This window comes from Haliotis rubra, unplaced genomic scaffold (genome assembly GCF_003918875.1).
Source record: "Haliotis rubra isolate DU_JTF1 unplaced genomic scaffold, ASM391887v1 Scf836, whole genome shotgun sequence".
NCBI lineage: Eukaryota > Metazoa > Mollusca > Gastropoda > Lepetellida > Haliotidae > Haliotis > Haliotis rubra.
In genome coordinates, this window is record NW_025767564.1 from 416079 (window position 1) to 442733 (window position 26655).

At 40.6% G+C, this 26655-nt stretch overlaps 2 protein-coding genes and 1 long non-coding RNA gene across 4 annotated transcripts; 1 reads left to right on the forward strand and 2 right to left on the reverse strand.

The window, feature by feature from the left end:
- Positions 1-527: 527 nt before the first annotated feature.
- Positions 528-3648, reverse strand: LOC124262395 (zinc finger protein 92-like). The gene is made up of 2 exons (XM_046696876.1): positions 3232-3648; positions 528-1935 (listed from the first exon to the last, which is right to left on the reverse strand). Exons 1-2 carry the CDS (start codon positions 3583-3585, stop codon positions 616-618), a joined length of 1674 nt encoding a protein of 557 aa, XP_046552832.1. The 5' UTR covers positions 3586-3648; the 3' UTR covers positions 528-615.
- A 149-nt stretch (positions 3649-3797) lies between these two features.
- On the reverse strand, positions 3798-26655 carry LOC124262396 (zinc finger protein 800-like). Of its 2 annotated transcripts, XM_046696878.1 has the most exons (3): positions 26527-26655; positions 20867-20931; positions 3798-5337 (listed from the first exon to the last, which is right to left on the reverse strand). In XM_046696878.1, exon 3 carries the CDS (start codon positions 5320-5322, stop codon positions 4057-4059), a length of 1266 nt encoding a protein of 421 aa, XP_046552834.1. In that variant the 5' UTR covers positions 5323-5337; positions 20867-20931; positions 26527-26655; the 3' UTR covers positions 3798-4056. The 2 variants fall into 2 exon arrangements, with proteins under 2 accessions (XP_046552834.1, XP_046552833.1); XM_046696877.1 differs by lacking the exon at positions 20867-20931.
- On the forward strand, positions 8892-9476 carry LOC124262397. Its single transcript, XR_006894576.1, has 2 exons — positions 8892-8921; positions 9349-9476. It is a non-coding gene; the product is annotated as an uncharacterized LOC124262397 (long non-coding RNA).

Here is a 26655-nt window from a genome sequence, read left to right on the forward strand (position 1 = left end):
ACTTTCAGCAAAGATGTTGAGTGAGTGAGTTTAGTGCTGCTTTCTATACTATTACAATAGTATGCTTAATTGGTGCTCAAAATGCTCATTTTGGTGAAACTTAAGCAGCAGCATGTTAAGAGCATGGATATGGCGGTGAAAAACCAAGAAACACTATTGGGGCACACCAGGATTTTAACCCATGATTATGTTTTTCAGGCATGCCCAAAAGATGCAACTTTGCACAACAAATTGTACCTCCAGTGCACCTTAGGAGTTGTTGAAAATGGTTAAGTATTGGACAAATTTAAACCAGACCACCTTTAACTGAACACAAATTTCAAGGGAGGTGAGAAATGGTGTTAAATGTCCTTTTCAGGCTTACTGCACTTACGTAGCGGCACATTGCTGGGTAAGAACAAGCACCATCTCCAAACATCTCCTGGTTTGTTGTTTCCCTGGATCAAACCCCTAACCTTCTGTTGTCCAGTCAGATCTCTATCCATGGCATGGAGGTAGTGTCTGGGACATAAATAATCAAACAAATCTGTGAAATAAATCTTTATTTTCTACATATTCTTGATCAAAGCTTCAACAATTGACAGTAAGCCTTCATACCATGATAGAAGATTTTCACTATTTCTCTTCACTATTCTGAGACCAGTCAACTCCAGGACGACTTGTTCTTTGATTAAGTGGCACTGACCTACATCCTGGTGAACTCTTCCTTGCTAAAGTAGCACTCAATTTAACTTTCCCATCCATCACTTTAGATGACCTGGCAGTGGCTACTGACTGAACACCTACATTATTAACATCCTCTGAGTAATTGGTGTCTGGTGCTTGACAAATTGTAATATCCCCAGTGCTCTTCCTCCTACCAGTGCCAGCTCTTGGTGACCTTCTTATCAAAGCAAACATTTCTTTAACTGACATAGGTTCAGAAGCTCTTGGCCATGGAGCCAAGAAATCTTGACTTTTCATATCTGGTGCAGATGTTTTCCTTTGTTCGTGTTGGAAGTTTGACTTCGCACATGATTTTTCACGCCTGGAATGAGAACAAGAAAAGTTTGAATCCAAAGGGACTTTTCTCCTTCCTTTGGAAACAAACACTTTCTCACAATTTTCATTCAATGCTTCAAAAGATTCAGAGTCTGATTTTATTGCAACTGCTTCATTTTCACTACATTCCATAACTGAGTGCTGCTGAGAAGCTGAAGATTCTCTGTTGCTATTTATGTTGATTCCTTCTGTCTCCATCTCAGACTGCTTTGATGTGAATCGAGATGACCGCATACTGTAACCCATACATTTGCTACCTTCGGATGTATCTTTGTCACTGTCTTCTCTTTGTGATTCCCCTTGATCATTGTCTTTACCTTCAATATGCAGGTAGGGTTTGGGATAGTAACCTTTACGAGTGAAAAGAGTTGTCATATTGTCGCATTTCTGATATGGCCTTGTGTCAAAATTGCGAGGTGAGTTACGGGTGGAAATATTGAACTTCCGAGCAGGATCAGGATCCTTCTCTTTTGACTTATCTTGTTTGGTTTTCTTAGTTTGGGTAGCATCAGTAAGTTGTTTATCTATTGTCTGTTTCTCATTTAAGGAATGCAATTTTGGTTGAGTCTGAATTCTTGAGGTTTCCCTATTGAGGTCAACAATGAGGCTCTCTACTGATGAAAGACGATATTTTTCAGAATGTGTTCTCATGATGTGTGTATTGCACTCAGATTTGTTATAACTGCTGAAGCGACACAATTTGCACTTGAATCTTTTCCAACCAAGGTGTCTAATAGCATGCCGACGGAGATTAGACACACTGGTGAATTCTTGTCCACATTTCTGACACTTAAGCTCTGCTTCATCAATTATCGCAGAGAGCTTTTCAGAATCCAAACAATGAAGTTTATTGTCATTATCTGATTCCTTCACAAAGACACGATTAGACTTCACCTGCAAATAAGATATATAAATATGAGGAGAATAGCCTTATGAAAAATTAACAAGAATAAAATACTCATATGATCCCTGGCTAAGGCATGTTCAGCTGTGCAGCAAAAAAGTGTGAGCTATACAAGACATTTCTTAAATACACTGTTTGTGTGTATCTTGCATGTAGCTTGTGAAATCTCAGTAGGGTCAGACCCGTGAAGATCCGGGGTAGAATAGGTCTTCAGCAACCCATGTGCTTGCCATAAAAAGGCGACTATCTTGTCGTAAGAGGCGACTAACGGGATTGGGTGGTCAGTTTCGCTGACTTGGTTGACACATGTCATCGGTTCCCAATTGCGCAGATCGATGCTCATGCTGTTGATCACTGGATTGTCTGGTCCAGACTCGATTATTTACAGACCGCCGCCATATAGCTGGAATATTGCTGAGTGCGGCGTAAAACTAAACTCACTCACTCACTCACTCAGTAGGGTCGTGTTAGTGTGGGAACAGCATGTTGGAGCAAATCAAACTGTTTATCATTTGTTTTCACACCAACGTGCGTATTAACGTAGGGGGCAGACACGTCACTGGAAAAGCCTGTCAGTTAGCCCTGAACAAGGACTGTTAAATTAGGTCACTGACACTCGCTTTTACGTTTGTTTTCTGCCTAGATTAATTAATTTTGGCATCTTAGAAAAGAAATACAGCTCGCTCAACTCCCATGTACAGTGTAAAGTCTTCGTACCTTAACTATAATAGTTCAGGTTAACAGTACTTTATTACACTATACTTGGGTGCAGAGCGAACTGTATTTCATAAACAGTGACTAGGTCACTTACATAAAATATATATTGTACCAACAGTACACAGTCAGGCGCGTAGCACGCCAATATTTTCGTGTAAGCCTGATAGGTTACAAAGCTATACATTTAGATAGTATTGAGACCTTGCAAACTTCCATTTTCAAAATCATCTGTAAGCCCGGGCTATTTTTCGTAATGGTAGCTACGCCCGACAGTCCCTCTATCAGAGGCAGATACAAACTTGAGATCTTCAGCAATACCACAAATGGGCCTGAAATGTTCTGTACATGTATATCAATACTGTCACATTCAGCTCAGTTACACTATGTTTTGCAATGGAGTGTGCACTGAAAAAATGTGGGCAAAGTTTATCAAGTGTAAAACATTTTCTTAAAGCACCATTCAAAATTACAGCTAACAACAGACCAACCAATTATGACATAAACTCCCTTATTTCAAACAGGTGAGCCAGAACTCAAAGTACCCTTATTTGACAAATATCCATACAAACCTTTTCTGAAGGTCTTCCAGGTTGTTTGTGTATCCATATCTCTTCAACTACATGCAATTTCTTGTCAGGTTTGGTGGCTTCCTGCCTTTTCCTCTTTGTCACCAAGTGCTGCTGAATGCTTCCAGTTAGTGTCTCTTCCTGACTCTTTTGAAGGAGTTTATTCTTGTTTACTCCTGCCTTGACTCCCTCAGTTTGATACAAACGATTGCTTTTGCTAGATTTACCATCTTTGTTGTCTGTAATTAAACTATCAATAGCATGGCAATTGGGTTTTGACATTGTTGATTCATTCCAACATGAACGCTTATGATTCTCCAGGCTCACCTTTTTATGAAATGTCCTCTCACAGATCATGCAGCTGAATGAGGGAGATACTTTTGGTGAGATATGGCCAGCTCCATCAGCCTTGTTTGAACTTGTTTCAGGAACATTAGAACCTGTAGTAAGTTTGTATTGACACAACAGACGATGTCTTTCAAGGTTACTTTTTCTTAAAAACGACTTATTGCAGAGAGAACAGAGGTTTTGTTTTGAAACCTTAGCCTGTGAACAGTATTTTTTTATGATTGGTAAGGCGACCTTTCTTCCAGAACACTTTGTCACACCTGTCGCAGGACAACTGATGAATGTACTTTTGTACTGTTTTCACCTTCTCCTTTTTAGGCACATCTAGTGTGGGAACATGCCGTCTGGCAAACGTGTGCTTAACATATTTGGAAGTATGCTTCACAGTGGCTGCTGAGCAATGCTCTCTTGTGGGACATGAAACATTTCTCCCTCGTTTCTCCTTGGCATTTGTTTTCCCATCCATACATTCCTCCATAATCACATTTTCTGATGTACTGCATCCTTTTCTTCTACATCTGTGGTAAATTCAAGTTGATCCTTTGCCTGAATGCACGTCTTGGTTACATTTTTGGTGAATGCAGATTCTCGCAAGATTGTTCTCATCTTATTTATCTGATTTTGTGTCTTCTTGTGGTTTACGCGCAAATGTCTTGTCAAACCCCAGAAGTAGAAGAACACATTTGAGCAATATGGACAAGGAAAGAAAGTGCGCAAACCAGAGTGACGTTTTTGTATGTGATACTTTAATGTTTTGCTGGAGGAGTATGTCACATTGCATTGAAGACACTTGAGTAATGAGACATTAAATGTATTGCAAAGATTTGTTTCTCCTTTCTCTAATTTCCTTTCTCTCAATATTATCTTTTCAGAATTATTGAGTGGTGTAGATTGTTTGGATTTATTTTCCTCTGCTTGTGGTGTATCCACCGGATTTGGCAAAATGCCTGATGGAAGGGGAGTTGTTGGCTGTATAGAATCACACATGTCTTTATTCAAATCAGACTGAATCATCACTGATGCATTACCCATCACGTTTGACTTGCCTACACACGTTGCAGGTGAAGATGACTGATTGTCATTTCCAAAATCTGTTAGGGCTCGCATTTCTGGCTTTGAAATAGCAGCTTCCATGTTTTGAGTGGGCTCTTGTACATTGCAAAGACTTTGCTTGGAGGCCTCATCACTGTCTTCACAAGATACTCTCACAGCATTGGAATTTGATGCAATTTGAGAAAGAACAACACTGAGGGTTTTTTTCTGTTTCTTTGGTCGATCAACCTTTTCTGCAGCTTTAGAATATAGTCTATACATTTCTGACTTTCCCAGAAGCCCACAATTTATCTGAGTAATGGTATCTCTCACTCTATCATCTGCTGACTTATGGCAAGCTCCATCTTCAACTGTTTTTGTGTGTGTATCTTCTGGAGCTGTTGGTTGAACAACAACCACCTCATCTTCTGGCAAACTGTCAAACATGCTCTGGTGGGTCATGATATACGCCTTTTTACAGTAAACCCGTTTATGGGCAACAAAATTTGGAAGAGCACGAAATAAACCACGACACACTCTGCATTCAAGTATGATATCACACTCATCAAGCAACAAGCATCTAACTTCTGGGGAGCCATAGTGAACACTATTCAAAATTTGCTCAATCATGCGACCGCCTAATTGAATAGATGTTCTTATCTGAGAAAAATCTATGTCAGCCACATTTTCTTCTCTTGTGTCATCTTCAGCCATTGTTTACTTGTTCACCTGAAAAATGAAATATGTCCATCAATCCTCTTTCAATTTATGTTTGCATAATAAACAAAACACTACCAAAATAAGATGTCTAAAGGAACACAAAATATAAACATTCTAGTTAAGTATATTTGTTGCAGAATTAAATTATTTATGTTCTTTCTTATTGGTAAGACTTTCAGTAGCTTTATTTCATAAATGACTGGTGTATTCTTGTTTAATAGAACATTTGATATTCCCTCATTCTGTGACATTAATTATAATCTTAAATGTCAAATTTGGTAATGACATTTAAGAATGTGAACATTTGAAAAAAATCACAAAATGTCCTACTGCCATATGCATTTCAGGGGATGTCTTGTTTAACAAACCCTTCCACTCGTAAATATTGCATATGTGCATAATGTAAACAAGAATCATCAGAAGATGACAAATCCCCCCTGGCCCCCACAAATATGAAAGAGTATATCATCTGACAGTTACTTAAAGTTCAACTTAATTTTTTGAGACTAAGTCCGAATCGTTTCCATGGAAATCATGAAAAATATAAATGCCAAAAATCTGTAAATAGCAAAAACGAGGGAAACTGGAAACGAAGCCCACCCCTCCCTCTTGAGACTTAAGTCAAAATCGTTTCCATAAAAACGAAGAAAAATAAAATTGACAAAACTCTGTAAATAGCAAAAGGCACCACTTAAGGTTCTGTTTGATATATCTGCCGCCAAGTTATGTTGAAAAATATTGAACGCTTTTGGAGTTATGCTCCGGGAACAAAATTATTACGGACGGACAGATGGACAAGGCGTTGACTATATCCCCCGCACTACTTGGGGGGGGGGGGGAAAGGAAGAACAATATGCATCTGTCAGTAACACTGAAAGTAGAGTGTTTCCTTTTGATGCTAGTACCTAAAAATGTGAATATGAGCAGAAAGAATTAACATTTCTGCAGAATTAACTTAAAAAGCATCATGAAGAGCTTATTAAAATCAAGTTCTCTCCAAGATAAGAAAGGTCCATATTTGAAAAGCCAAAGCTGTGAAATGTTTTTTTAAAAACTGAATGCTTTAAGATTTCCCTGTAAGATTCCTCAAATTTACAAATTTGAAGTGTACAAAACTAACCTACTTTCCCACTTATTTGCCATCCCTTCAAGTTGTTACATTATCAAAATTTCAACCTACTTTTTCTGAAACTTACAAATTAGGTACTGAATGTTCACATTAGATAATTATCATTTCATTAAGGGATAACTGAGACCTTTCATACAAAGTTTCAGTTCCACAGACCATGTAGTTTCAGGGGAAATGTAAAGACAGCATTATCATTATCCCCTGCCACAGGATTCATCAGAATTTTGCTTGCTCATATTGGGTTGAATAATATAGAAGTTATTGTTAAGTTTGAACAAGTATACAAGTAGTGTAAAAGAACAGGCAATAGTGCTGATAAGCCTGATGAAATGAAACAATAATATAAAATAAAATTAATAAGTGCACAAGGCCCCTTCTCAGGAAAAATACATTTTATGGCAGAATTTTATTTTTGACTCGGTCTTGTTAAGTATGTATGTATCTGATAATATTGCAAAGTTTTGTTCAGGTAATGTTAATAGTTTGAGAAAATTTGACCCTATGCAGAGTGAGTATCTGCTGATTAAAATAACAAACTGTAAAAACAGCACCAATCTTGACAAGGATCTCTTGGATAAGCATAGATAAACAGTCATCTACATGTAATTTCAGTAGTTTCTGAGAAACCTTGTGACCATAGCAGTATGCACAAAATTTAAAAGCATGGAGCATGGGGTTTATTCAGACGCCAATATTTTGACTTATTTGAGATCATGTCTTATAACCTCCCTGGCAGGAGATAACATGCAGCAACACTGGAAAAATGTGTATGTCGATATCTAAAAACAAGAGTCATCATACGATGACAATCCCCCCGGTCCCCCACATACTTGAAAGAACAGATGATCTGACAGTTACTTAAAAGTCAAACTTGATTTGACTAAGTCCAAATCGTTTCCATGGAAATCATGAATAAATGCCAAAAATCGGTAAAGAGCAAAAGCCACCACTTTGCTATCTGCCTGATATATCTGCCAAGTTTTGCTGAAAGATATTGAAAGGTTTTCGAGTTGTGCTCCGGAAATGAAGCCTACTCCTCCTTTTTGAGAATAAGTCTGAATCATTTCCATGGAAACTGGGAAATATATAAATGCCAAAAATCTGCAAATAGCAAAAGGCACCACTTTAGGTTTTGTTTGATAGATCTACCAAGTTTTGTTGAAAAATATTAAATTGTTTTTGAGTTAGGCTCTGGACACGGGGAATACAACCTTACTCATGACTGATAAAACCCCGTATTTCCCGAGACACGATGTGATAAATACTTGACATATGACCTTGATGAAATTATAAAGTGAAAACATTGATTATCATAGCAATTTATACCTCTGATGATGATGGGTGACATTGTGTTTGGGCGAGAGTTTTCTTGACCTTTGTTTTGAGGGGAAGACGTTTAGAATTCTGCACAATTTCTTTTGAGGACGATCTCTGTCATATGTCACGTCACTAAGTGAAGCAAACACTTTGAGAAAATCTTTTGGACCCGAACACTCTACCTCAAGCTAGTTTGCATGACAGCAGACTGACTGAACTATTGTATGACCACACAGTGACACAAATTGTAAATTTATCGTCATGCCTGAATGGGTAAAGAAGGTTTCTTTTTAGTTTAGATATGAAAATCACTGAAAAAATATGATACAATATGTCATGTTACATATGATTATGTATTTAAGTACCCATTTATAATCAATAAAAATAAAACAAACAAGATATAATATATTTTAAGGTAAAAATTTCATAAACTGGCACTTTATACACTCTTCAAGAAAAGCTTTGAATTTTAGGAAAATATTTGACACAAACCAATCCATGCTGAATCCAAACGTGGGGGGAATGGTTGCCGACGATAAAATGTTTGAAAAGAGAAATGTTGAACAAAAACATAATGTTACACTCACATCTGTAGTGAATCACTAAAACGCACCCTACATCAAATGCATGTGCATCATGAAATTGTGTATCACCTCGAGCTGAAGCCTATGACTGTAGGCTTTAAAAAGCCACATCAATGGTACTCCACATGCATTGCTTTAAGCCACTACAGACGACAAGAGAATGAAATGACTGACAGAAGCTCAATGGCAGGCAACGCAGCATGAGATGGCAAGGCACTTCAGCGTGTCAAGACAGACCATCTCAAACCTATGGACCCGATACAAAAATACTGGGAGTATTAATGGCAGACCCAGGTCAGGTCGACCTAGAGTTACCACCGCCGCCCAGGATCGCTACAACTGGTTCAGACATCTTTGTTCAACACCAAATCCCTGGACTGCGCCGAATCTCCGACCAGACAGTGCGCAACTGGCTATAGGAAGGCAGACTTTTTGTCAGAAGACCAGTTCAACGTCACGTCGTTCTCCTCATCAACGTCAACAGTTAATCTTTGGAGCATGACAATGCTCGACCTCATGTTGCACATATTTGACAGGACTTCCTCCAGCAAAACAATGTTCAGGTGTAGTGTTGGGAATCGGAAACCAAATCCACTATCGATTATCAGAGGATTGTGGTGAACGATTATCGATTATAATCGAAATATATATATTTTTTTACGAAATGTGAAGGGTTTTGCCAAGTTTTTTTCTAATAAATGTTCCTTATAACTAATATTTTTATGCAATGAAATGCATGCATGCAAGAAAGACACTGGAAATGTAATTAAACAATAAAAGTAGTTAAAATTTTACAATGTGCATAGCTTTACGCTGTTGAGTGCATGTTTGTTCATGAACATTCGTCGAATTTAATCGCTAGTTTACTACATTCAAGTGTTAAACTAAAACAACAAAATTCCAATTAATTGAAATATGATTTTTACAATCGATAATGATTTTTAATCCTTCTTTCAATCGATTTTTGATCATCGGAACATCACTATACAGGTGTTACCTTGGCCTTCTCGATCACCGAATTTGTCCCCCATTGAACATCTATGAGATACTCTTGATCGATGCTTGTGCCAGCGTAATTCGCCACCTCAGACACTACAAGAACTGCACACAGCACTTCAACAAGAGCATCAAAACATTCCTCAAGACAACATTCAGCATCTCCTTTCTTCTATGGGTCACCGCTGCCAAGCTGTTATCGATGCTCATGGTGGTCACACCAGATACTGATATTGTACTCTGACCAAGTGGATTTCTGGATAATCATGTTTTGGAAATTTGTAAAGTGATGATTTTACTGTAATGGGGAACATTCCTCAGTTATCTCCCTTTACCGCTTCGCCAATAGATGGCGCCAATCACTACGGTCCTAAGTGTACTTCCGGCATAATGATGGCTTTCAAAGTTTGTTGCACGGTCCATTTCAAATGTGCAGCAATATCACGATGCCTGAGACGTGCTGCCGTGCCTCGGGATGCTGCAATAGAGGTTCGACGTGTCCGGGAAGTCAAAACTTGCTGAAATGGTGGTTGACTATCATTCGAAGTAGCGATCATGAAACAATAGCATGACGAGGTAGCCGTCAGCTCTCGCTGGTCTCACTCTCAGCGTTGTGCCATTTCCGCTTCTGACAGAGCGATTTCGTTAATGTAACTAATTATGGTAAGTACCACGTATTTTATCTTTTACATATCTTTTACAGTTAGAAGAAAACATTGTTATTGTTATTCTATTTGCCAAACTTAGTTAATATGCATGCCAACCGAAATTACGAGCAGGGCTTTTGAGTTGATTCAGGGAAAAAGAATGTGTTGCTTCAAGAGGGACACATGCTGTACAAAACTTTTCACGTGAAACATTAGGGGCCTCTCACTGTAGTAATCATCAAAATTTACAGTACACAATCATTTCGCTTTACAAAGAGTGCAGCCCGAGGTGTCACCATCTGTAGAATGCTACTGATGTTATCGTCTGAAATCGGCACCCCAGTGAAGATTAGCTATAAACATCATAAAACAGTTTCTGTAGTAGTTAGGCTTTATTCATTGTTAACATTGTTTCAAAATTTTCCACCGTACTTGATCACAGCTATTGGATTCTAATTTCAGGTTAATCTATTGAATTTATTTTCAACCATATTTCAATTATTATATCTTAGCAAATAAAAGCATTCATCACTTGATATGGCCTGTTGGTTTTAACTGTTTGTCTTCTCTCATACATCACCTGGTCATGCATCTTAAATACAGTTGTCAGTTTGACACTGAGTTACATTGAGTAATGTACTTAAAATTCTAATGTACGTGATATTATTTTCACATATGCTTATATCTCCTGCTGACAGGTAGGTAGAGTAGGCAAGTAAATTGGAACAGACCCCAATTTATTATTTTCAATGTATCAAAGTAATTGGCATTTCACAAGTAAATTTTCATGTGAACCTGTGGGTTAACTTTCATTTGCTTCTTGCTTTTAAAAAGCAAGTTAGCATCATGATATGCATGTTTGCAAAGTTGTTTGTGTTTGACAATAACACCTTTGCTCCCTTCATTGTTGAATTAAAAGTTTACCAAGAATGCTAATACACAATTGAAAATTTTATTATAAATTGTATATTTATATACTTATCCTATCTCACGGCATGCACCTCTCCTCTTCTTCTACGACCATGTGTGGAAACGTGCTGTAGGCTAAGTTGAATCAAATCTTACTGGCCTCTGACCCGCCCTGACCTCTGCCCCCACTCCGACATCAGCACCTGTCAATCATCTCCGTAAGCGTGGAGCTCGCTCACATGATCATGTGACTACCTGTGCCTGTCATTCTCATCTTGGAGCTTCCAGTAATCTGTGATGTGAGGCAGGTCGGGTGGGTCCTATCGCATGAGATATACAATTATAATAAGATTTTCAAATTTTTAAACTTATCCTATCTCACGGTATGCATAATCCCACGGCTGGTAGGCTGGTCGCAGATTACCCCGTTACTACCACCAGGAAACACACATAACCCAAGGAGGCCAGGAGAAAGCACCAACTCCCGATATGCAAACTCCAACTTGAGATGGGTTTCTTCACGTAACCCCTTGGCTTACACAGCACAAAAACTCTAGGGAGTGGGCGCTTCCGAATTAATGTGGTTTTCGGCCGCAACTTTTGACAAGCAAAAGGACGCTGTTTGGCAAGTAGGCCCCGCCGCCCCGCGATTTATCAGGTGACCCCAGTGAATTAAAGTCGAGGACCTTAATCTGGCCAGTCCCTGCTTCGAAACTACACCCTACAGACACATGCTGGAAGGCGGTGAAAGAGGGAATAGTTCGGTTGCTCAAGGTTTAACGTTCAGTACCAATCTCCCTAACTTACCAAAGGTGAGAAAGGACTCAGGAGCAGAACGCTTCGAAAACCATGTAGGTAATCGGAAATCAACACTTCACTGACGTAATTCCTCAGAGAGTAGAGGTCAGTAAGCGGAGTGTCGATCATCTCTGCATGTAGCACAAGACTGGCCTCACAGTCTATCAAGTCATAACTTATGACAGTGCAGACACGCCCTATTCCCATAGAATGATCTAAGCCCAAGAGAAAAAAGTACCAAGACATGGATAACATCGATATCTTTTATTATGTACAAAGCAAAACCGACCAAGGAAGGATTGCTTTATCTGCGAACGCAGGCCGATGACAACTGCTGCGCCAGGACCAGGGGGACGAACTGATGTAGACCTTCCACGACTGTAACTGAGAGGTCCCTCAGGTAGTGTGAAGCAAACATCATATCTGATCGCCAAAAACAGCCCTCCATGATGGACTGCAGAGACCATTTCTGTGAAGAGCCATGGTGGAGGCAAGCGCTTGAGTCTCATGAGGCTTCGCCGTCGACGGTGGAGGTAGGTCAGCAAAGGCATAAGCACGCAGGATCGTAGTCCGCATCCAAAACGCCAAGGTAGTACGGGAGACTTCCGAGGTGGAGGCAGTAGACAATGGAATGAACAAACTCTTATGCAGTCTGCGGCGATCCTGTGAGGCAGCTAGGTAAATCCTTAATGCACGCACCGGGCATAAGGACAGATCCTCAGTGTCATCTGGGCCCAAGATATGGACAACGGCGGAATCGTCAATGTGCGATCCGGCTGTCCTGGTAACTGATTCTTGGCGAGAAAATCCCACCGCAAACCAAGGAAAACTTTCGCATGTCTAGACCTGTCAAACCGTACCTGAGAAACATCAACAGCATGCAACTCAGAAATACGAGCAGCCGTAGCCAAGACCAATAGAAAGAAGGTCTTAAAGGAGACATGTTCGAAATCTTTCTCCTCCAAAGGTTCATAATCAGCTGACGTGAGATGAGCAAGTACAACGGAAAGATCCCAAGCTGGAGGCCGGAACTTCCGAGATTGGTCAGCCAGTTTGTAAGACTGGAGGAGAGACTGGAGTTCAGGGACAGTGGACACCTTCACACCTGAGGCCGCTGCAATAACCGTGTTAAGAGCCGCCAGATAGGTAGATAGTGTAGAACCTTTGAGTTTTCTGGAGGTTCGGAGATGCTGAAGGTACTCTGCCACCATCTGCGGGGACGCCGTAGTGGGGGATGAGACACCCCTCTTCCTGCAATCACTTCGAAATTCTTCCATTTGTCATCGTAGAGTGACCTCGTAGAAGTACGATGCGCTGTAGTAATGGCAGTAGCCACACGCTTAGAATAGCCCTTAGCCATAAACGACCGATGTAGATGCGCCAAAAGTGCAGATGGAGCGTCATCGGGGACCAATGTAGCGGGTCGGAGTGCGGATGTACCAGTAGATCGGGCTGAATGGGAAGTGGCACGGGATCTGGTTCGGCTAGGTCTTGAAGGTTTACGAACCAGCTTCTGGCCGGCCAATAGGGTGCGACCAAAAGCAGAGTCATCCTTTGAGTTGCGCGCAGCTTCACTAATACGCGAGGAAGAAGGGCCACTGGTGGAAACGCGTAAGCGTTCAGGTCCTCCCATGGAATGGCGACAGCATCGAGGTCCCAAGCCAGATGCAATTTTCATTCCGTTGGAGAGGGACGACTCAGTCGGGACAGAGAATCTGCGATGACATTCTACACCCCCGGAATGTGGGTGGCTCGTACCAAGATGTGGAGTGAGTCCACCAGATCGAAGAGATGTTGGGTCCACTGCAGCAGTTGAGTAGATCCTGTGGACCCCATCCTGTTGATATGCCAAACCACCGCTGCGTTGTCCGACCGGATCATGAGGGAAGTTGCTCGTAGGACATCCTGCAAGTGACTGATTGCAAGCATCACCGCCCTGAACTCCAGAACGTTGATGTGACAGGCGCGATCGATGGGAGACCACCGCCCTGCCACTAGTTGATTGACAAGATGAGCTCCCCACCCGTCCTGGGTTGCGCCAGTGCCAGAGAAACCAATCGCTGAATCGTGCAGAAACGATCCCTCGGGACAAAGAGTTTGTTGACCTAAGTCGAACAGTGCTCCAATGAATTGAAGACGACGCGTAGGGGCTAGTTCCGATTTCTGCAGATTGATTAACCAGCCTAATTGGCGAAGAAGCTGTATCGCAAACTGCATGTGACGAAGCAAAAGGGCATGATCGGTCTGCGCCTGAATGCAGTCGTCGATGTAAACTTCGAACACTATCCCCTTGCGGTGAAGGAAACAGGTGATAGGCTTCGATACCCGTGTGAACAGCCACGGGGCCGAAGAAATTCCAAACCGGAGGACATGCCACTGATAGTGGGTGCCCTCGAAGACAAACTGAAGGAACTTGCAATGAGCCGGGAAGATCTGGAGATCCATACTGACCATGAAGTCTCCCGGCTTGATAATGGTCTTGAGGAGTGCCACCGATACCATGCGAAAATGGGGCGGAGGCTGCAGAAACCTCTCGTTGAAAATCTTCATGTTGAAAATTAACCTCAGTTTGTCCGAATCCTTCTTCGCGACCAGAAAGATTGGAGAATAGAACCCCGGGGCGGTCGGAGACGGACCCAGGGATTCGATCGCAAGTTTCTTGAGTAAGGTGTCTATTGTGGATCGCAGAACCGCCGTCTGTTGAGCGGGATACGTTCTGCGATCCGGAAGTAAAGTGAGAGGAGGATCCCCGATGAGTGGCAGCTGAAAACCCGTGGACAACATGGAGAGGACCAAGGGGTCTCCCAAGATGGTCCAGTTGGGAGCATAAGTCCCAAGCCGGCCGCCTACTGGGGAAGTCAGAATGGGCACGACTGGAGGTGGAAGAACCCAGTCGCCTGCTAATGTCCTCAAGTCACTGTTTGTCAGGTCTTTGCAAAGTGGGCTGGTCGGAAGCAGAAGCTGATCGTGAAGCAGTGGATGCCAGACGTGGACGGTTGAGTCGTTCTATGCCAAAGGATCCCTTTCCACGAAAGGGAGCAGCAAAACCCGCACAAAGGTCCGGATTCACAGGGACATAACGGGCTGGCCGTCGCTGGCGTAACAATTCCTCCACCTGCAAACGCTGGAACTTCAACAATTCCACTGACACTTGTAAATGAGCATCTTGACCCACTCTCATGGCGACATCTCTAACAGCCCCGTTGAAAAGTGATCTGCCGGACCACGGCTGCTGAAAGAGATCAGTACGGAACCGATCCTCCCAAGAGGATAAGTGCAAAGGCCACCTGCGACGCACAGCTGTGATGTACGAAAAGAAGGGAGCCAACTGATCTAGAATGGTTTGGAATTGCTCTTGCAATAAGACCATAGCCGCTTGAATATACGCTTGTTGATGGAACGTAGCATGCGCAACCGACATAGCCACCACTTCAGCAGTTGTCAACACCATGTTGAGTGGAGCCATAATCTTCCTTATGACACCATCCAAATGCAAAAGCTCACGATCCTCAACCAGAAACGGCGAGTAGGCTTTCTGTTTAGTTCCCAGCAATGTAATATCATCATCCACCGGAGGGGAGACGATTAGCGTAGAGAAACCATGAACATGAGCAGATGCTAAATTGACGCGAGGAGCCGCGAACCCATCCTTAACCTTCCTCAGGTTACCAAAAGCCTCATCCAGAGATGCTGCCAATTGAGTAATACACGGTCGAGAAGGGAACGTGATAGAGCCAAAGTCACCTGGCTTCATGTCAAAACTGGATAATAAAGCCGCCGACGAACTACTACGCTGTAAACGAAGGCTATCGGCAATCCAGACAAGTAGTTGAGGTGTGTCAACAGCATCCAAGCTTGAAGCCGCAAGGTCCCGGCCATTAACAGCAAAGTTGAGCTGAGCCGACCCAGCGCCGAACTAGACACATGAGAGATGAGCGCTGAACCCTCAGGAAGCACCGACCAAACGCCCCATGAGTCAACCTTGAAGCCAGTGAACTATGAGACAGCGCCGAACCAGGAATACTGTGAGTATGCGCTGCACTGGGAGCACCATGAAAAAGTGCCAAACCCAAGCCTGCATGAATTAACGCCGAACTGGGAGCACCGGGATTAAGCGCCGAATCAAAACTCCCATGAGTAAGCGCCGAACGTGGAGCACCGGGAGGAAGCGCCGAACCGGGAGTACCAGTAGTAAGCGCCGAACCGGGGGCAAACAAGAGCGCCGAATTGGACTGAAGCGGTGCTCTGAATGACATCATGTGATCGGCAACAAGTGGCGCTCTACCCACAAGTACCTGTCCTGAAATAAGCGGTGCTTGAGAGGTAAGCAACGCACTAGAATAACGTGGTGGCCCATAACCAAACGGTACAGGATACGGGATAGAAGTGGAAAAAGGTACTCTGGGAACCATCGACACACTTGTCAACCCCACCGGAGGATGAGAAAGTGCTGCATCAAAACTATCCCCTGTACCCAAAGCAAGTGACACATTCTACGCAAGCACCGAATGGGAAACAGACGTAGTAACAACCACCGAAGTGGAAAGCGCCGCACTGCAAGCGTCACTTGAGATGTAATGCTAGGAATCACACCAAGCGCCGCACAAGAAACCCCAACCTCAGGACCCAAAGTGCACTGAGGGATAGTTATCACCGAAGACAGACGGGGCTGAAGAGAAGATGTACATAACACGACAACCCTAGGTGGAGAAGAGTCTTCTAAAGTGATGGGGTTAAAGGCATGCGGTCGGAAAAATTGCCGTAAGTTTTCACTGAGGTAAGAATCCGACGCCTCCCCTAAGAAATCTTCATTAGGAGACAGGGACTGCGAAAGACGGACGGCAGTTTTCTTACGGCGTTCTGCCTTAAGACTTTTAGACGCAGATGGACCCTCATATGGTTTTCGACGATCCCTATCTGACATGCGTCTACAAGCCACCCGGCGGTATTCAGAGAAATCATCGTCGTTGAGGTCTGCACAAAAAGTACAACGGTGCATTCACTCACACCGACCTAAGCAGTCAACACATAAAAGCATGTGGGTCTGCTGCCGAGAAGTTACTGTTACAATTATCGCAATGTTTACGTTTCTTAGAACCACTGCGATTAGATTTTCCCAATGTTGGAAACGCAATCAAACTTTCTTAGAGACAAGCACACATCCACACGTCGTAGCGACAAGAAAGAGAATGACAGGCACAGGTAGTCACATGATCATCTGAGCGAGCTCCACGCTTACGGAGATGATTGACAGGTGCTGATGTCGGGGTGGGGGCAGAGGTCAGGGCGGGTCAGAGGCCAGTAAGATTTGATTCAACTTAGCCTACAGCACATTTCCACACATGGTTGTAGAAGAAGAGGAGAGGTGCATACCGTGAGATAGGATAAGTATATAAATATACAATTTATAATAAAATTTTCAATTGTGTATTAGCATTCTTGGTAAACTTTTAATTCAACAATGAAGGGAGCAAAGGTGTTATTGTCAAACACAAACAACTTTGCAAACATGCATATCATGATGCTAACTTGCTTTTTAAAAGCAAGAAGCAAATGAAAGTTAACCCACAGGTTCACATGAAAATTTACTTGTGAAATGCCAATTACTTTAATACATTGAAAATAATAAATTGGGGTCTGTTCCAATTTACTTGCCTACTCTACCTACCTGTCAGCAGGAGATATAAGCATATGTGAAAATAATATCACGTACATTAGAATTTTAAGTACATTACTCAATGTAACTTAAAAATTTGACTTTTCCCCCTTTAATATATCATATTACATCTCCCTACAGGTGCCTGTTGTCCAATAAGATGAGGCCCAGGTGATTCCAGAATACACATGATACAGGCTAATGTTTGTTTACTTTTGGTATGAATTTGTCTCAATAATGTCTGGTGTACTTGTTGAACACACTTCTTTGTATCAGACATATCTCCCTATAGAAACAAAAATAACGAGGAGAGTTACTAGCTTGATAATCATAAATGGTGGTAGTAGCTACACCACAATGTCGCTCATAATATTATATTGAAGAAGTTGTATATCCATAGAACTCTCCTTGTTGTTCATCACACCAACTACTAAATGCCACTCAGAGAAGGAAAAAATGTCAGCATATTTAAATTATGCTTCTCCATAGTTGAAACATTTGTTAAGAAAAATGTTTTCCACCTTTGACCTATCCGAATGAACATGTTCATTATGTGACATGTCTTTCTCCACAACAGTAACTTAAATTTGTTAATGATACAATTTCTCATAACTGGCAGTCATGAGATAATATTACCCTGTATCAGTTTGGATAGTAATACTCCACTGATGTTTTCCATGATGAACACGTCTGAGGCAACAGAGAAAAACAGATGTTGTATGACCAATTCTTTTCCTGTACTGTATCAGCTGACCCACTTAATGCTGGTGGATACTTGTGATGTTGAATGTAACATCAGTGAGGTCGCTGGGGAGGAAACAATCACCCATGATGATTTTGATGGCAAGAATATTGAGCCAAACATTTTCTCTCCAGACTGGGCACAGGCCAAATATGAAAGTAACTGTATATCAACACAGAGACAAACATGCAGTGCTTCCAGTACTAACTATTATGCTTAGTGCTGCAGCAATTTTCATTTACACAGGACTGTCAAAATATTCAGACTTCATTGTTGTACTTCCATTTTTGGTGCATATGCACGTCACCTAAATTATCTGTACAGTAATATTGACAGTATGATTGTCAGTGTGGAAAACATCAACATGCATCTGATGTAAGTGTTAATCAAGGTTCTCCAAAGGAGACCATCATTTTTTACTGTATGTATGTCTATATTTATGAATGTCCATACATGCAGAATATAATATGTTGAACAATAAAAACTGATGATAATTGACACATGAGAATAATCGTAAGTATGGTAGAATCTCAATTGTACCATTTAGACTACCATTCAATAGCTAAATTATTCCTTGTCTCCGTATTTCAAATACACACTGTGTTCACCGACACTGTGAGTCCATTATAATTGTGATGAGCCTTGATGTAATTTGCAAACCCTTCACATATGTTGGAATAACAAATGTGAAATATTTGTATTCAAATTTAAAAGGCTCCCACCTTAAAAGACAATGTACCCGATACCCCCTTGCTTCTGGCATCAGATAGTTCAGACCTCCAGTAATGGTTCAATGTGTTTATAATATTTCAGTATTTCACTCATGCTTAGTTACATTATTTGACAACACCTGAAACACAATTTCAAATAATATTCTTGTGTTTTCAAAATGTGATCTGTCATTTAGATACTGGTTATATGTGTTGAGAAGAGACAGCCTTTAAAAATGGTACAGACTGGGGTGGGGTCCCAAATGATACTTAGAAATATATTGTGCAAGCAATATGCCAATTTACTGTACATTTTGGGGATTGAATAATGGCCTAAGGGACCGTTCATAATATATTTGGGGGATGTGGGGTATGAGGTGATCATTAATTTAAGGGGGATCACCTATTTTGTTCTGGAAAGATAGAGGTCATAATTTTTTACACATGTACTAGGGGGTAAGCAAATTTGTACATAACAAGAAGACAAAGTCATCAATATCCCCTGCAATGGAAAAATACTCTTCATGATTATGTCTACGAGTTATGATTATATCAAATATTTAAGTGTGTATATAGAAAAGTGGAAGGAGAGTATTGAAAGATTTTTAAAGTTCTGCTCCAGAAAGGAGCACTATCACCAATTTCAGTTTATGTCAAACTTGTTGCCATGGAAATGCGAAAAAATATTTTATTCAGAATTCCAAAACTACCAAAAGGCACCAGTACACCACCAGACCAATCTATGTGCAAAGTTTGGTGAAGAAACATTGAACCCGTTTTAGAGTTATGCTCTGGAACAGAGCACAACAACCAATTTCAGTCTAAGTCAAACTTGTTGCCATGGAAAGGCCAAAAATATTTAATTCAGAATTCCAAAACTACCAAAAGGCACCAGTACACCACCAGATCTATCTATGTGCCAAGTTTGGTGAAGAAATAGTGAACGGTTTTAGAGTTCTGCTCCAGAAAAGAGCACTAACACTAATTTCAGTCTAAGTCGAACTTGTTGCCATGGAAATGCCAAAAATATTTTAATCAAAATTCCAAAACTACCAAAAGGCACCAGTACACCACCAGACCAATCTATGTGCCAAGTTTGGTGAAGAAATAGTGAACGGTTTTAGAGTTCAGCTCCGGAAAAGTGTACTACCACCAATTTCAGGCTCAGTCAAAACTTGTTGCCACAGAAACGCCAAAAATATTTTATTCAGAATTCCAAAACTACCAAAAGGCTCCAGTACACCACCATATCTATCTATGTGCCAAGTTTGGTGAAGAAATAGTGAACGGTTTTAGAGTTCTGCTCCGGAAAAGACAAATGTGCACGGACGGACGGACGCACAGAGTCCATTTTAATACACACACACACACCTTGGCCGATAGGTAGTCCTATATGCCAGTATCAGCGGGCAAGGGGATGCAACTCCAGGAATGTTCCCCATTGAGCAATCATGTCACGTTTGAATCAGATATATGCACTCAGTAAGTGAACTCCAAAACATCATGTATAGTTTCTCTTTTTTGAAGAGTATGTAAAATGCACTGCCACAGGCTATACTTAACAAACAAATAGTGAAACTCTCAAAATGGGTGGGCTTACACAATAACATGTTTATGAGGTGACAGATCACTGAGAGTGACAGGATCTTATGCATACTTGATAACCCCCGCAACAGCCTGATGTCACAGGACATTGCTTAGACAATGTTTTTTTAACCAAAGTTTCACAAAGTTTTTCATAAGGTTTAGTGAGTGTTTGTAAAGTTTGTGGTGACTTGAAAAGGCAGTTTGTTTTAAGCTTGAATGGGTGATATGTCAAAAGACTCTCAAAACCATCGTGCCTACACAGTGCATATGATTTGCACACAATGCTCATCTTTGGGACAGTGAACCCATTTAATGATTTATAATTTGCAATAAGTAATTACAATTTCTCAGTCTATCCATGTCAATCAGACAGTTGTGCAGGAATATCCTAACATCACTTGAATTTGGCCACCTGTCCACCTGGGATACTGGGATCATTCTCATCCATTGAGCTCACACTTACCATGCTTACAGTGGTTGTACAGCTTTAATGATAGATGGCCACAAAGAAACCATGAAAACTGGAGGCTGCAAGGGCAAGGGATTGGTGACCTTGGAGAACATTGTGAAATACTTCGAAAAGGTACCTCAATTCACAAAGTAATGCACATGATATCTTCAACAATAACATATGCTAAATGACATTGTGTATTCATATCTTCAACAACAATGAGAAAGGCCATCACAGCATTGCCAGGATAAACTGCAAGCGGCATAAGGAACAGTCATGATGATTGCAGCTATCAATGCTTTTGGCAGGAATATTCCTCCTTATCTTGTTTTCCCAGTAAATGGATAAGAAATGAACTGTAGTCTGAAGCACACCTGGAGCATCAACCAGATGGGTGAATACTGACAACATCACCTGAATTCGCCCACCTGTCCACATGGAGCATCGACTAGATGGGTGAATACTGACAACATCACCTGAATTTGCCCACCTGTCCACATGGAGCATCGACTAGATGGGTGAATACTGACATCACCTGAATTCGCCCACCTGTCCACATGGAGCATCGACTAGATGGGTGAATACTGACATCACCTGAATTCACCCACCAGTCAGCGGATGCACAATTTTTCGCAAGCACCAGTTTATGAAAGCACTTATATTTTAAATATATTTTATATTTCGCTTTCAACATTTTTTAGGACTAAATGAATTATAAATGGGATCTAATATACATATAGATTCTTTTCATTGAGTAATTTGCATCATTAAACAAGAATGGAGTTATTTATTTACACTATATATTTCGAATCGGTAAGAATGCATTACACGTCAGCCATTTTTGAGCTGCATTGGTCAATGTGTTTTATTTATTAGGATTAATTTCAAGGGTTTAGGTTTAGGGTTTGGGTTTAGGGTTAGAATCCAATGTGGTAGGTATAGATGTCAGGTGTAATGCATGTGTTACCATTTGTTGTTGTTTTTCCTCCCCGCATTTCTAATACTTTTTTTCACCCAAATAATGTCGAAAGTACACCATAAAATGATTTAATGTCGATAATATGGGCTTATGGAAATTATCCTGGAACTTGCACCTTAGCCATATTCACACACAACATTAGGGAGCCTACATTTCTTTAGGAAGGATTCGAAGGCTAACTCACCCTTGTGACATCACCACGACATTGGATTCACATTATCCTTACAGTGTTCCCTACAACACTTTTCTGTCACAAAATCACCCGATGATTTTTTTAAAAGCATGTCATTCATGTATATCGTGAATTCGACATCTGACGCCAACAGCCGATGTTTTCATTTCTCGCCATATCTGCTCATTTCACACCACACGGTATCTTGTAGATTACGGAATGGGATGAGTGTGCCAAATGGCACTGGGACCATTCATCAATTGTCCGTAGATTCAAATCACGAGACACCCAAGGCTACGCTACCCGTAACCTTCATACTTCTGCGTGACATATTTGACTATTTCCGTTCATTTCTGTAATAGCTCAGGAATGACAAGATAAATTTGCACATTGTGCAAAATAGTGGATGTAGCACAGTCAGTTAGGCCTAAAAAAATATGTTGTGGTTCCGATTACCCGATCAACCCTTGAATTCTGGTGCCGACCCTATGCCATTGTTTTTTCCAGACACCAACGGACATCTGTCATTCTGATAGAGAAAGTCGACATGATGGCCGCAAGCTTGATTGAATAAACAATTACACATTGATAAATGTTATTAGTTCGTACTTTACATCTAAAAAATGTACAAAAAAATTCCTTCCTACCTACCCTAAATTTTAAAGATGTGTAATCGGAACCACAACATTATGGTCTCAATGACATGTGACCTACGGCAGAGAACGTCCTCATGAGAGGTTGTGGTGCTGAAATCTAAAGGTGCTACGATACAGTGTCTTACCAGGAAGACGACATTTGGTATTACAGTGAAAATCCTTTGATGTTTCGCCGAGGTAGAATCATGTTGTTTTAATGGATTAGTGAGGTGGGTTATACTATAAACTGAACTGCATAACGAAATCGGTGTTCATTTACATGACTGACTGACTGAGTTTGGTTTTACGCCGCTTTTAGCAATATTCCAGCAACATCACGACAGGGAACACCAGAAATGGGCTTCACACATTGTACCCATGTAGGGATTCGAACCCAGGTCTTCGGCATGACGAGCCAACACTTTAACCACTAGGCTTCATTTACATGATATCAACTCACTGCTTATTGATTGACATTCATTGATTTCAACTCACTACTTATTGATTTACATTCATTGATTTCAACTAACTACTAACTGATTGCCTTTGGCGCTGATTTTAATTCACTAATTATTTGTTGATATTTACTCACCAATTATTATGGGTATACAGGGATAGAAATACTTCTTTTTCTAAGTGTGCCTTAGGGCACCAGACAAACATTTTAGATGTGCCTTTCAGAAATCAAGTGTGCCCACATGTTTTTAGAATAAATGACTGTAGCAGTGATGATGATCTTTTGAAATTTATTGTTAGTAAACAACAAATGTAACCTGTTTTCTGTTTTCACTGATATGTCTTCTGTTTAAGATGGCTTTCTTAAGCTTTATTTGTTCTACTTTCCCCCCAACACCTTTAATAGCTAAGAATTTTGTGACAGGTTCACTTGTTCAATATATCTAGCATGCACAATTTCCTGTTCAATAACCAAATTATCAGTTATCCCTTCACTCTAAATGGAAAAACAACCGCATTTCTTTACATCATCCATCATAATTCCAGTGATTTCCTGGGCGATAAAGTCAATAAATGTTTTTACTTGTTTGTCATTTGCGTAAGTGTTTTGTTTGGGGGATTAAATGACTAAAGGTGAGTTATGTCTCTAAAAGATTAGGTGTGCCATAAGGGCACCAAGAACATTTTTTAACCGTGACATTTCAAAATTTACTGTGCCATGGCACGCTAATACATGAGGTATTTCAAACCCTGGTATATATCCTGCTTATCCGCAATCCAATGCATCACTTTCGAAAAGGCAAATCAGCAGTTAGAGTACCAGTTCATTCCAACTTCACGTGGAAGAAGGTATCTCATCGTGGATGTCATGGATGTGCCTTGATAAGTACTGCACTTCAACTATTTCTACAATTGACATCATCATCAAACATCCTGGCCAACATAACCATAAAGGTGTGTGTGAGAGGAAATTTCATTCATAAAGAACAGTAACATTGTTTGATTTTCACATTTATTATACTTATGAAGGGAAAAAATTGCAATATTGTTTCTTTTTCAGTTTCTCGAGACACTAGCCAGAATGAAGTTCAGAGCCAAGTATTGTTGACACCAATGTCCTCATTATACAACAAAGAATTGTCATCTATGACTAAAATGCTTCTTGATTGTGGATAGTGTATAAATAATTGTAGTGTTATTGTTTATAATTTACATCTATATAATTCATTCATTCATATTATAAATGTATATTTTGAATGTATTAATACTAGTGGTGGGTCGATTAATTAAAATAATCGAAGATTGGTCGCAGTGACGAAACGACCAAACAATCGATCATGTTTTCTCATAATCGAACACAAACAATTCTGGAACACTTTTTGCATTAACAATATTTTTCACACAGTTGGTTTTATCAGTTACATTCCATGAGTACTACAAGCTCGTTCCAAGTCATGATTGAATTTATCTTAAAGACCCCAAGAAATTTATGTTTCTAACCTACTAGTGATCCTTTCAAGATGTGAAATTTGCCCAACCCCCCCCAAAGAACTACATGGTTTTTCTTCATGTTTTTGTGCATTAACAAAAATAACCAGGACAAATTCATAAATGACGCTAGCCAATTATTTTCGATGATTGATCGGTTGTAATGAAGCAATCATCAATTGTGAGATTTTAACCAATTCCCAACACTAATTAATACTGGGGACATCATTCAATGCTATCTTGTAAAAATAAACTTTCTTTGAGAATAATGACATTCAATGGATATAAATTGTGATAAAATGTGATATGTATTTTAAGGGGTGTAAATAATGGTTCGTGGGAGTCTTTCATTTATTTACCGGTTAACAATTTAGTATCATCATATCATAGAAATCACACAGAACCTCTATTGTTCTCGGGAGGCAGTCGACTTGAAAATCCTTGCATGCTCCACTGATTTGTTATTTTAAACATCACAGTTGTCGTCTTCCAGGGAATGAACCCTCCGATACATGTTATCTAAAAGTTTTACCAGACCATTGGGCTGGCTAGCTGTAAATTTAGACAGTCAGTGAGAAATCTAGCGGTCGGACAGGCCTTATTTCATATACAGGCACATTGTACCCATGTGGGAAATCGAACCCGGGTCTTTGGCGTGATTCCATTCCACATTGTGCCGTTTTCGTGTTCGGAACTGTCATACTGTTGTATTAGATGGATTTGATTGCATTATATAAGAAAGGAACATATACAGTAACAATTATTTACCGATGCACAATACCGCTCAAAATCAGTTGAACATGAACAACTACATACTACATACGGTTTCCTTTTAGGTTGTGGAATATGGACTTGTCCACCATTTGAGGTACCAGGTATGTTTGTGTATTTTGACTTTGTTTAGGGTGGACTACATTTCTGTAGTACCTGTGCTGACAACGACCCCTTTAGCGTTATTTATGCTGAAGAGGTTGTTGTCGGCACAGATACTACAGATATGTACCCTAAACAAAGTCAAAATACAGAAACGTAAACGGTACCCTGAAAGGCGGACAAGTCCATATTCTGCAATCCAAACCGAAAACGCATGTAGTTGTTCCCGTTCAACTGATTGCGATTGGTATTCATATGCATCGCGAAATATCCGTTACTGTGTATTCTCATTACTTACATAAAGCAATCAAATGTATCTAATACAACAGCATGACAGTTCCGATCAAAAATACAACACAATGGGAATGGAATCGTCCCAGGGTACCTTTCTGTATTTTCATTATGGCCAGGGTACATATCTGTAGTACCTGTACCCACAACGACCCCTTCAGCGTTATTTATCTGCTGAAACAATACATTTGTCAAACTTCAAACCTAACTCACAACAAAGATAGGTACCACACAACCTTCATGGGAATACTTGAAGGAACATCCAATCAACGTGACAGATGAATACACGTGGTTTCACATACCGAATGTTTCACACTGTGAGTGGTATCTATGTGGATATAGTACTGGTTTCATTACATATGAAATTCCACCCGACAGAACATCGCTGCAATATAATGAAAGCAAAAAATTTTCAACCTTATATGACGCAGCCATTGCTGGCAGATGTAAGCCCATTAGTAAGCAAAATAACGTTCTCGATCACACCGAACACTCGTGTCAGCGATGTGATGGTTGTTGCCTACAAATAACAAATACTGTATGTTATTGTATCTTTAACTGGGTAAATCCTACCATACCGAACATCAATGGAATGTCTAAACCTGAATTCAATGGCGATCGTAACCTTTTTAGAGTCAACTACTTCGGAAGTAAATGTATGTGGATCCAAATGATTGTTCACAACCAGCTCTCCATATTTGCAATAAAGTGACCTCGTTATCGATGAAGCGTGTTCATAGGGCACCTTGTTGAAACATTACATGAAGGAAGCCCCTACCTTTTGGTGCGTACAACTTCTAATAAACAGAAGTTCGATTGTTGAAATATAACTGGACACCACCTTCCCTGCATTCGACGAACTAGGCCACACCGGAGGCGTCTCACACCTTTCGAATATAGTCGACAC

Coding starts and splice junctions, on each gene's coding strand:
- LOC124262396 (XM_046696877.1), bottom strand. CDS start 5,322: ATGGCTGAAGATGACACAAGAGAAGAAAATGTGGCTGACATAGATTTT.
- LOC124262395 (XM_046696876.1), bottom strand. CDS start 3,585: ATGATCTGTGAGAGGACATTTCATAAAAAGGTGAGCCTGGAGAATCAT. Junction 1,936..3,231: donor CTGGAAGACCTTCAGAAAAG/GTTTGTATGGAT, acceptor TCTTATTTGCAG/GTGAAGTCTAATCGTGTCTT.